We start from the raw sequence: 12434 nt of genomic DNA, 5'->3' as shown, positions 1-12434 counted from the left end.
ACCCATCACCACGCCTAGCTAATTTTGTTTTGTTTTGTTTTTTGAGACAGAGTCTCACTCTGTTGCCCAGGCTGGAGTGTAGTGATGCAATCTCGGCTCACTGCAACCTCTGCCTCCTGGGTTCAAGCTATTCTCCTGCCTCAGCCTCCCGAGTAGCTGGGACTGCAGAAGCGCACCACCATGCCTGGCTAATTATATGCATTTTCAGTAGAGACGAGGTTTCACCATGTTAGCCAGGATGGTCTCTATCTCCTGAACTCATGATCCGCCCATCTTGGCCTCCCAAAGTGCTGGGATTACAGGCATGAGCCACCGCGCCTGGCCTTATTTTCTTAAAAATCACTTACAAAGTGTATATCAAGAGCAGGACTACGGGCTAAAATCAAAAACTCAAAGGCAAGGCAAGACGTGACTTTCCTATATGCATCAGTTACTACAGGACAAAAACCAGTACATACTAAGTAAGAAGGCACCCAAAATGCTGAGGAACGGCACAGAAAGGAGATATAAAACAAGCAGGTGGGGATAGATGAGATCGCTTTTCAGCTTCAATGTTCTTTTGAGTCTATGCAACAGGGATATTTGAGCCTCTTCTTAAACCAGAGATGGATGTGGATTAGACTAGGACAGTGGAAGCAGAGAAAGAAGTACTGCTACTCACAGCTCCTACCAGAACCACACTCCAATTGGAGCAAAGAGACAAGTGGCAGGTCGTTTTCTATTGTATCTTGATGTGCTCTCTTGGGAAAGGCCATCATGTCTGATTGTTCCATTAATATCTACCTCCTCCACTAGGATATCATCTCCTCAACTGCAGAGACTGGTCTACTTGTATTCACCAAATTATGCCTCTAATACTAGCATGGTTCCTAGTGTATAGCAGTATGTGCTCAGTAAATATTTTTTCAATGCAAGAATAAACTAAGGGACTTTAAGAAAAAACTAGTCATGAAGAATTGCTTTCTCTATATAAGGTACATAGAGGGCTCAAATGCATAGAACAAGAGAATAGAATGGTAGTTGACAAAGGCTGAGTCGGGGGAAGATTGAAGATGAGCGGGTTAGTGTTTAGTGGATAGAGTTTCAACTGGAAAAATGAAAAAGTTCTGGAGATGGATGGCAGTGATAGTTACACTCAATGTGAATGCACTTAATGCCACTGAACCGCACACTTAAACATGGTTGAAGTGGTACATTTTTTGTATATTTCACTAGGATTTATTTTTAAAAGGAATGGTTTTCTTGAGAGAGAAGACAGGTTATTCTGGGAGGGTCCGAGGAATCACCTAACAAGGGAGTCTCTGATGGTCAGCATCTGTGAGTTCACAAGGAGTGTAGACAAGCCAGACCTAAGCTGACTTTGCTGGTGTTCAGTATCTGTGTGTTTACAGGAAGTGTAGACAAGCCAGACCTAAGCTGACTTTGCTGGTGTTCAGTATCTGTGTGTTTACAGGGAGTGTAGACAAGCCAGAGCTAAGCTGACTTTGCTGGTGTTCAGTATAGTGTAGACAAGCCAGACCTAAGCTGACTTTGCTGTTTGAGGAGACTCCTCAGATCATGGTTTGAAAGATGTTGATCCAGTCCAACCCCTTCACTACAAATGGAAACTAGGGCTTTCTCTCTTCTGTTCACAAGGTCTATCACATTTTACTCGGAACTTGAGGTCTTTGTAATGATTCCTTAGTCATGAGAAGTGGGACTGTGCTCAGGATAGACAGACAAATGGTTTCCCTCCAGCTCCCTAAATTTTGACCCCCTGTACATTTTCTCAAGTTGTCTCTCTGAAGTTGAGTTTTACTGTAATTGAAACTGGAAAAAGAAAAATGAATGAATAAGGATGATTTGGCTTTTCTGTTTACAAGGGGCAGGTACAGGTGGCAGATCTTTTGGCCATCAATGGAACAGGGGAAGATCGGCTCCCACAAGACCTGAAGGTGTCCGCTGACAAGGAGGGTGGCGTCCAGGGCCTGCTCCTGCCTGAAGACATGCTCTCAGGGGAAGAATATGAGTGTGTCTCACCTGATGACATCTCCTTGCCTCCTCTCCCAGGAAGCCCTGAGTCCCCCTTTGCACCATCTGACATGGAGGTGGAAGAGCCTGTCAGCTCATCCCTCAGCCTTCACATAAGCAGCTATGGGGTGCAGTCTGGGACCAGCAGCCCAAGGGATGCACAGGAATCTGTTCTTCCACCACCTGTTGCATTTGCGGATGCATGCAATGATAAGAGAGAAACATTTTCAAGTCATTTTGAGAGGCCCTACCTCCAATTCAAAGCTGAGCCCCCACTAACCTCCAGAAGATTCCTGGAAAAGAGTACTGCCTTACACAGAATCAGTGCTGAACATCCAGAGAGCATGATGAGTGAAGTGCATGACAGAGCTTTACAGCAGCACCCTCAGGCTCAGGGCAGTTTGCTAGAAACACGGGAGAAAATGCATGCTGATAATAACTTCACTAAAACCCAAGATAGGCTGCATGCTTCCCCTGATGCATTCTCAGGCCTCAGGTTTCAATCAGGCACCAGCAGGGGCTATCAGAGGCAAATGGTTCCTCAAGAAGAGATTAAAAGCACGTCAGCAAAGAGCAGCGTGGTCAGCCTAGCTGACCAGGCACCTAATTTCTCCAGACTCGTGTCTAATGTAACTGTCATGGAAGGTTCTCCAGTGACTTTGGAAGTTGAAGTAACAGGATTTCCAGAGCCTACACTGACATGGTGGGTAGCCTATAATGACAAGCCATAAATGGAAACAAATTCAATCACAGAGAAAAATCATTCTGTGAGCACTAACTGAAAGGTTTAGGGCTAGCTGATTAATATTCTATGACACTGCAACTGCATGATTCAATCTCACATCAGACCCCTCTCATTTCAGAAGCAGCATAGTTAATACCTTTAAGAAAAATAAAAGGTAACCATATAAAGTACTAATAATTTAACAAATTTCCAAAGCACTGTAGGTTGGTTGTGCTTGTTTTTTTCTGTTTAACATTCCACATTTCTAAAGATTGTGGGTTGAAATTATTTTCTATTGTCTATTTCTATATAAGCATGGCATCTGCTTGTTTTAACTACCTTTATGCAATTGAAAAATACAAGAATTTGGTTTTTTTCCCTTCTCATTTACCTCTTTCATCTTTTTCCTCTTTCCAACAGAGTCACGCATGTCATCTTTGCAACATTTTATTTTACTAGGATTTCTTTTTACAAATTTTTTCAGTATGAGAGGTGGAATAAAAATATTTCTGTCACAGTTGCTCCAGGTGACAGGCAATAAACTCATTTTTGTAAGGTAGTATAATAACTGAGCTGTGAACGATATGATTTCACTCTGGAGACATCATTATTTTTTAGCCTATTTGTTTCAGTAAAAGCAAACTGTAGAATACTGGTTTTGCATTGCCTACTGTTGGTAACAAAAGCAGTTCTTTCTCAATATGTGGGTTACTTTTAAGCATCTGGAAAATTCTCATCCTTAAGTAAATTTATTTGAGGACAAAGTTACAAATCTGCGAGAGCTAGTTTATACTTATAAACTAAGATTAAGTAAAATAGCATTTATTGATCACAATGTTTCAGGAGATATTAAATGATCAGTTTCGATTATTGTGTGTGCCCATGTACTTGAAATATGAACCAGTTATCCAAGGAACTTATGAGAAAACTTTGGTTTCTCAAATTATTAAAAGAAACTGCACTTGTGCTATATTAGTGCGGTCACTTTTGCTTTTTGTTTTATTGTCTTTATTATTGCATGTTTTTTTACAAATCAGGAGTGTCATATTCATGAATTTTAAAAATATTTAATTCATTATTAAATCTCAGTTCACTCCAAAGAAAAATGTTGTCAGATGTGTTTCTTGTTTTTGTCCACACAGTAAATATTAATAATTTGGTTAGTATGTATGTGGTTAAAGAACCACTGCTACATACGTGTTGTTGAAGAATATCACAGTGTTGTAAACAAATGTTTTGCCATCAGATTTACAACTGTGCTCAATTAGTAACTGACAAGCTTTCAGGATATCGTACATTCTTAGGACACCCAGGAAAAGGCAAAGTTATCACTTAGGCAATGGGAACAGAAGATGATTCAGATTTGTCATCACCCCTGAGTGGTTGATTGTGGGTATAAATAAATAAACAAGAATCTCAGATATACAAAATAAACAAATTATTTGCTTTATAAAAACATGCAGTTAAGTACTCATGTTCATAGGAAACTTTTAGAAATATGTTATTAGTCATAATCCAGTTGCATAAATACCTTTTATAATTACAAGCCATTTTCTTCTAATGAAATTGCTTCAAAAAAATTAAATGAAGTGATTTCATCAGGAGGTGATGTTAAGTCCAGTCCTCTAAAACAGCACATCTGTATTGTCGTGTGGATACTGTGGTATGAATATGATGGAATAGATGAGTCTCACTCCAGTACAATTTCTGAGGAGTCCCAGCTGCTGTTCCAGAGTGGCAGAAAGAATAAAGCTGGACAACATGAGGGTGCCATTTCACACCCTAGGTAATTGTTACTATGAGCAAATGGTGGCCTAATGTGACCAGATGGTCTGTTTTGTTTTTGTTTTTAGATGTAGCTGTATATCTGAATTTTCATATGCAATATTCCAATTTTTAAAGGATTTCAAAAAATTCAGTTTTCCAAAAACATTGTCTGAGCCAGTTGAAGCAATTCTCTCCCCACCAGTTGCCAACTTTGGCTTGAAAGATAAACAGCCCATAATACCAGCTACTCAGGAGGCTGAGGCAGGCAGATTGCTTGAAACCAGGAGTTCAAGATCAGTCTGGGTAACACAGGGAGATCCTGTCTCTTAAAAAGAATAAAAAATAAAAAACTTAGCCTGCTCATGGTAGTAGGCGCCTGTAGTCCCAGCTACTTGAGAGCCAGAGGTGGGAGGATTGCTTGAGCCCAGGAGTTTGAGGCTGCAGTGATCTCTGATTCTGCTACTGCACTCTAGCCTACTAAAGAAAAAAAGATAAAGAGCCCCACTGGAATTTGTTGTGGCTACAACATTCCTACTAATCCTAGAGAATATTGCGTGGTAATAGGCCTGTTTGCAACCATTATTAGAACTTGGAAATAATGTGAATAAATAACAAACCTGACTTTAAAAACTGCCTCTCTGCTTCAGGTACAAGAAGGGCCAGAAACTGTCTACAGATGGGCACTTACAGGTTTTGCACAAGGAGACAAGGCATTCCGTGTTCATTCCGAAGGTATGCAAGGCAGATGAAGGCCTCTATGTGGCTCAGGCCCAAAACCCTAGCGGCACTCTCTCTTCCAATGTCATCCTCCATGTGACGGGTAACTGCAGGCCGCCAATCACAAGAATAAACTGGATAACCCTGTGTGTCGTCTATGTTAGTGTGTCCCTAATGTACTGGCTACTCACACAATAACTGTGGTATTGGCACCAATGGACATCATTCTCATGTGCCTAAAGAACAATACCACTGTTTATCTTCCTGCACCTCCTGCAAAGCATCTCCCACCAAGTGTATCTCCAGTCTCATCACCATACCTGTTTGGCCAATACCACTGCTAGGTGAAATAATCAAATTTTCTTGAGTGTTTAATATAGTTGAGAAGCTTGATAAATTATCTGTAGTGGATAAGAACATATTTTTGTACTCTAGAAAGAGATGTTTTCAACATAATATGCAGCAAACTTATTCTATGCCTATTCCCTCCTAATTTAAGGGTGTGCAGATGAAGGCTGACATTGGCATAGAGATGTGCTAAATTTCAAATACAGTTGTTTATTTACTTTTAATTGTATTTGAAAATATCTCTTTGTAGGGAATATCAGTAGAACTATTGAATTGATGTTGTATTTTTGCATTAGCTATCCTTTAATTTTGCTTTCCATGTCTTGATCTTTTTACTGAAATGCATTCTGTGTAATTTCAACATAGACTACATTCCTGAGTCTGATGATGTCACTGTAAATAATCATTCCTCATGTTGCTCTCACGGGTTTGACATTGGAGAATAGACGTGCCATTCAACTTTAAATAGAGTTTCCATCTTTTGTCAGCTCTGCATGTCATATAGCAAGATGGAATACAGGTGGCGAGAAAGAACCAGCATTATTCCTGACATTCTATTGATGTGTTTTGAGCAGCAAGGTCTACAACTGTAACCAGGTGTTTCTGCTTCTAATCTTGATTCTGCTGATGACCATTTTTATACTCTATGGCAAAGCATCTCATTGCCTCAGTTTCCTGTCTGGAAAATGAGTTCATCATCTACCTCTTGGGCAATTGAAAGTTTTCATTTTGTGTCTTTTAAACATCTGGAAAATGGAAAGCACTCTATGAGGGCTAAGGATAATGGTATTGTTTAATGTAATTTGTTGTCAGACTGGCCTCCTGCTCACTATTTCTTTTTTTTTTTTTTTAGATGCTGTTTTTTAGAATATTAAATTAAAGGAGTGCTGTTAGTATGTAATTTTCAACTAGTTCCATGGGGGAAAGTGATGCTTTATGAATTAGAGCTTAAATTCCTATCTAATTTCTTAAGACTGCATTCTTTTCAAAGACTTGAAATTAAACTCAGGAGGATGCATTTTGCGTGTTCCAAGGGGAAACGTGTAATAAAATAGAATGACATGAATTCTATCCTTTTATAATAATTATTACGATAATATTGAAGTATCCTATGCCTTTCTGAAACACTTTATTCAGAAAAGATCATTTTTTGGCTTCCTTTTAAAAATAAGCATGAAGTAAGGAGGCAATTTTTTTTTAGATTTTAAACATAGTCTTATTATGCTGAGGAAAATCTTTAGTTGAAAGAATAATTCATTACAGATTTTTGATGAAGGGAAGAAATTAATTATGTTGCTGGAAGACTGTCTACAAATAATCAAAATATTTAAATGTAATATATTCAAGTTGTTATTAAAAAGTTACTGAATGTTATCTGAAGATGTGAAATGTATACTCAAGTAAAAAGTTGGCATGTACTTTCTTGTGCTGCATATCCAATTTAATTAAAAAATTAAATCTCTGTTTCCCTCTAAATTTTTATAGAACCATATTAAAAGCTTGTATATACCACACCCTAAGGAATTTCTCTTAACTATCTTTTTTTCTTTTTTTTTTCTTTTTTTTTTTTTTTTTTTTTTTTTTTTTTTTTTTTTTTTTGAGAAAGACTCTTGCTCTATTGCCAGTGCAGTGGTGCCATCTTGGCTTACTGCAACCTCCACCTCCGGGTTCAAGCGATTCTTCTGCTTCAGCCTCCCGAGTAGCTAGGATTATAGGCATGCCTACCTAATGTTTGTGTTTTTAGTAGAAACCAGGTTTCATCATGTTGGCCAGGCTGGGCCTCAGCCTCCCAAAGTGCCAGGATTACAGGTATGAGCCACCATACCCAGCCTCTTGTATCCTTTTTGTCCAATTTCAAATAATGTGCGAATGTTGCCTAACTGCTATTGCCTATGTTGAAGCTAAAGAGTAAAAACCTGTTCATGTCCAAAGAAGGCAGGTGAGACCTGGTAACAAACTGTCTCTCTTCCCACTTTCTCTTTCTTATGAATTTGGCAGGATCTCCCTTCCCATTTTGTCAACTTGGTTGAATTTGTGTGTTGGGGTTGTTAGGGCATGGGAATTCCTGTTTTGTTTTCTCTGTTGCATGCTTCTTCATGTTAACTCTTTGGGGAGCAGAGTGAGATACATATACATCCATGGTGTATGATGGAAAAAAGCATGCAAAAGCCATTTTGAGAGAGAGAAATGTGGGTGTGGGGAGCACAAAGATCAGAAAAGAGTACTATGCTGATATTCAAGATATAGTACAGATAGCTTTCTGTGTACCTATCCATCTACCTGTTCATCTGGGCTATTGATTGACTCCCACAGCAGTAAAGAATAATTATTCAGTTATTCTTCTGGTTATGTTTTAATTTCAAAAACTTAAGTGTGATTTTCCTTTTTGCTGGGATTTCTGTCTTGAGCAAACAATTCTTCTTAGGAAAGTATCAATTGCAGTTACTGGTTAAAAATGTAAGACCCAGGAAATTTAAGTGTTGTTTCTATTTTAAGGTATATACCTAATTTATAACCATTTACTTCTAGAGAAAATCCTGAATGGTTAGTAATATCAAAAGATTTTCAACAAGAAAACTAAAATGAAAAGAAGGATTAAAAATTATATGTGTTACAGCTCTTCTAGAATTTGTCTAGCAGGTTTTCTGGTGAAAATTAAACTCAAGATTTTCACCAGAAAACTTTTTAAAACTTCCAAACTCTTAAACAAATTGTAAATACTTGATACGTCGAAGAACTGCAAAACAAAATGTTTTTAAGTTTTCATAAGGCAAAATCATTGAGTTTTTCAGCTTTGATTTTCCAATAAAAGGATGTATAAATATTTGGTGGTAGTTTTTCACACTCAATTCCAAGAGAAATTTACTGTAAGAATCTTTACATTTGAATCTCTGAATATCCTATGATATTTAAAATATTTGAACAAGATGCAGACAAATTTTTTAGCTATTTTAATCAATAATGGTAACCTCTTTCACTCATAATCAAGACACATACTTAAAATAGATGACTATAAGACCGTTCTAACTGCTTTGCTCAAATTTAAAATTCCTCAAATAGTTCATAGGCCCTTTACAACCTGGCCTCCCCTCTCCACCCTCTGTTTGATCCCCTCCTATTACCCCCAACCCCTAGCGAAGTGACATTTAACTTCAGGGTTTTCACCTGTCATGCTCTTCTCTCCAGCCCTTTCTTCCTATAACTTTCTTACTATCTTCACCACCCTCTCTTCATGTGACTTAAGTCTTCCTTATGTTCCAGTTCCACTGAGATACAACTTCCCCTGAAAAGCCTGACCCATCAAGTCCAGAGTAGATGGTCCTGCCGTGTGCACTGTCAGCACCTGCACTGCCCAGCCACGCCTCTGAATACACACATGGGAATTGCAGATTTGAGCATCTGTCTCCTCTGGCTAGGTGGTAAGAACCTTATCAGCAGTATCCATGAAAGCCCTGTTGTCCTTGTATTGCCAGTACCTGAGACACAGTCACACTCAGTAAACTCATTTGAATTGAATTGTTGCCAAAGGTAAAAAAAAAAAAAAAAAGATAAACCTAGCTTGTTTTTCTCCCCTTTTTAGAGAGAGGAGAGGGGAAATGTAAAAAGACAAAGATGATTCTCCCTTCTTATAGACAGGAGTCAATCCAAATCAGGCCCTGACAATGAAGCATGCTTGAAAATCTCTCACCTCATCTGCAAAACTTGTGTGAGAACACTCCAGACCCTCTGGGTTAGACCCTGATTGAAAATTTGAATTTAAAAATAGATGTTGGCTCCAGGGACTAAAATAATAGTGAGGAGGAAAGAGGAAAGGTCCAGGATTGTTGTTTCTGGATCAATATTGTTCCAACATTTTAAAGCGTTCCAACATTTTAAAACGTATGTACTCAGGCATAAATCATCATCCGGTATGAGGAAGTGGATGCCTCCAGTCTCTATGACTAAATCCAAACTGTCAAAACCAGAATTTATGTACTTCTTTAAAACACTACGTAAATGATCAATATTTAATTGTAGCTGGGGCTCAGTAATCTGGGCTGTGAACAGATCTCATTTGAAACCAGTATTTCATACATACTTGTAAATATAAAGAAAGCCAAATCCAAGAACTTAAGAGTATTTGAATTCCAAATGAAGAAAGGAAAGAATATCTTATTTTGTTCTGCTTTATGTTTGTCTTTATTCATGACCATTTCTTACTAAAAATTACCATCTGAAGCTTTTGACACTCCTGTTGTATGCACGGCATTTTAAGTGCAGCCATGAAATAAGTTGGTTGAAACAAAATAAAATACCTCCTAACAGTATGCTCTGATATTGTGTCAATGTAAATGCCAAAGCATGACAGACTGTTTTCCATTTATAATAAGCGGAATCTTGAGTTGCATTGGAAAGCTAAAAGATTTGCACTGACTCAAATGAAAGTGTCCTTTTTAAAGGAAAAACAATTCATTTTGTCTGTGCTCATCACAGGAGATGAGATTTGAATGCTATCAGTTGTGCATGAATTCAACCTCAAAAACAGGAAGCACACAGCTGTGATTTTGGCCTTTTTCCATGAATCTCCACAGCACTGTTCCTTTTGATGGGGAGAGTTTGTATAACATCAGGAACCATCTGAGCATCAGTGCAGGTTGGAGGCATGACACTCCTCAGGGTGAACAAGCCTTTGTGTTGAGAGTTTGAGTGTTTGGCCTGCTCCTTCTTCCTTCTGTTCAACAGCAGTTTCATTTGTGTAACCCAGGACATGGCAAATCGGATTCCTTGGATCCTCCTTTTTGTACCATAAAATTAACTTCCTATCTTCCTTAAAGAGCAAGAGTGCAGAAATAATTGTATAGACAAGAATGTATGTGTATTCCCAATTCGCACAATAAAAACTGGGTGAAATCAAAATGTATTTTAACCATACAAGTAGATGGAAAAAATAGATCAAATTCAATTTTTCTTTACACCAGAAAAATAATAGTTACATAACATTAAGTTTTCTATCTGTATTCTCATGGCTCCTTGCCATGGCTCTTTTTCCGTTTAGAATGCACGTAAACATCAATACTTGTGAAATAGCAGCTCCAGAACTAGGTAATAAAATGAAATCATCTTTTTCCTTTGTCATTCAACAACTGTTCTTTTTACAAGAACTTTATTGATTCACGTATCTACAAAATGGTATTTTTATCTTACATATGCATTTTTAAAAATCATGTGATAAAATCTTTTGAGCATAAAACATCAGTGAAATATAAAATGACATACTTTATCCATTGCAAATTGCCTCCAACACATATTATGCTAATGATGGCAGACAGCCACCTCTCTTTGTAATAAGTATTATGCACACCCACACACAAACAAGCTGTTGGAAAACAGAGTCAGCTGGAAATGCAGACAAGGTAGGAAACCACTTACTTGGCAGAGTCAGAAAGGCGAATATGCCCATTTGCTCCAGAGCCACACCTCTAGCACCTGCTGCCATGTCAACGCTGCAGGGCCAGCCTTTGATTCAAGTGAATGCAGCTCCAGAAGGTGCCTTTTAAAATGCATTTTTATTCATTTCTATTACTCTTACAAGAGTAATAGTATTTCTTATCACATTCTGGTCTGGGTTAGTAGATTAAATAAGAATGCTTCCCCAAAGAACATAATTTCTGGTGAGAAAATGGGATCTATGGAAAGATGAAAGATTTGCATGCTATGTTCCACTTAGGGGTGGTGACTGGGGATATGTAAAACTGGAAGGGATAAACTGGCTACACAACACGGTGAGGACGCTCAGTGTCAGCTTTGGCTTTCAGCTTCCCTGTCTGTGTGAATTTCCTATGGATTCTGGAAATGTTTTTAGGAAACTCCCCGAGAAAAAGTTAGAGACCCCAATAAAATGTTTCTACATGACAATTTTTGTTACCCAGTAAGAGGACTCTACTGGGTTTAGTAGTGTCAAGGTGGACCCTACATCCAGTTCCTGGTGTCTTTATAAGAAGGCCCTGGCAGACACAGAGACACAAAGGAGACACACAGGGAGGAGTCAGTACATGACACGTGACAACAGAGGCAGAGATTGGAGTAATGCAGCTGCTATCAGCCAAGGTGCACCAGAGATTGCAATTGCTGGAAGCTAAAAGAAGTGAGGAAAGATTCTTCCCTAAAGCCCTTGGAGGGAGAATGGTTGTTTTGCTTTAGACTTTGGACTTTTGGATTTCTAGCCTTCTGAACTATGAAATAATAAATTTCTGTTGCTTTAAGCCACCCTGTTTGTGGTACTTTGTTATGGCAGCCCTAGGAAGCTAATACAATGAGCATATTTTAGAAGAACCAATACAAGTCTCTGGTAATAAAATTCCTAGAGACCGTTACTGGACACCAGTCAGCCTTTCAAACCAGCACTCCTGTGGTGTGCTGGAATACCTCTGCTTCCTTCTTGATTTGAAGGGATCACCTTGGTATGTTTCAGTCAATCAGTAACTTTTCATCTTCTATGTGAACATCACCCTGTAAGTGCACTATGGTGCAAAGAGTTCTAGAGGAAGCTGAAATTATTCACAACAGGGGTCGAGGAAGGGGAAAAGAAAGTTGTGTTTAGACATATAACCAAAGTAAGACTATATACAATAAAAGGAAGGAGAGGAGAGATCAAAAAATGGGATTACTAACAGTCAAAAATTAAGAAATACTGACCTAAACAACACTATCAATCTACTTCATCTGATTGACACATAGAATATGCATCCAACAAAGGCAAAATACACATTCTTCTCATGCTCACATGGAGCATTTTCCAAGATATAGCACATTCTTGGCCATACAGCATACATTAAAAATTTAAAAGAATAATAATTATACAAAAACAGGTTTACAGACTGCAATGGAA

The 12434-nt window shown here is 38.3% G+C and overlaps 1 protein-coding gene across 1 annotated transcript in view; it reads left to right on the top strand.

Annotated features, from left to right (window-relative positions):
- Positions 1-9873, top strand: part of CCDC141 (coiled-coil domain containing 141) — a 222953-nt gene extending 213080 nt beyond the window's left edge. The window contains exons 23-24 of the mRNA XM_011944052.1: positions 1863-2713; positions 5149-9873. Of these exons, the coding sequence (XP_011799442.1) occupies positions 1863-2713; positions 5149-5416 (1119 nt within the window). The 3' untranslated portion in view covers positions 5417-9873. The remainder of the gene's footprint in view (positions 1-1862; positions 2714-5148) is intronic.
- Positions 9874-12434: the final 2561 nt, after the last annotated feature.

The sequence above is a fragment of the Colobus angolensis genome, unplaced genomic scaffold (assembly GCF_000951035.1).
Source record: "Colobus angolensis palliatus isolate OR3802 unplaced genomic scaffold, Cang.pa_1.0 Scaffold224, whole genome shotgun sequence".
NCBI classification, from domain to species: domain Eukaryota; kingdom Metazoa; phylum Chordata; class Mammalia; order Primates; family Cercopithecidae; genus Colobus; species Colobus angolensis.
Note: the sequence above shows the minus strand (reverse complement) of the source record. Positions and strands in the feature narration are given on the sequence as shown.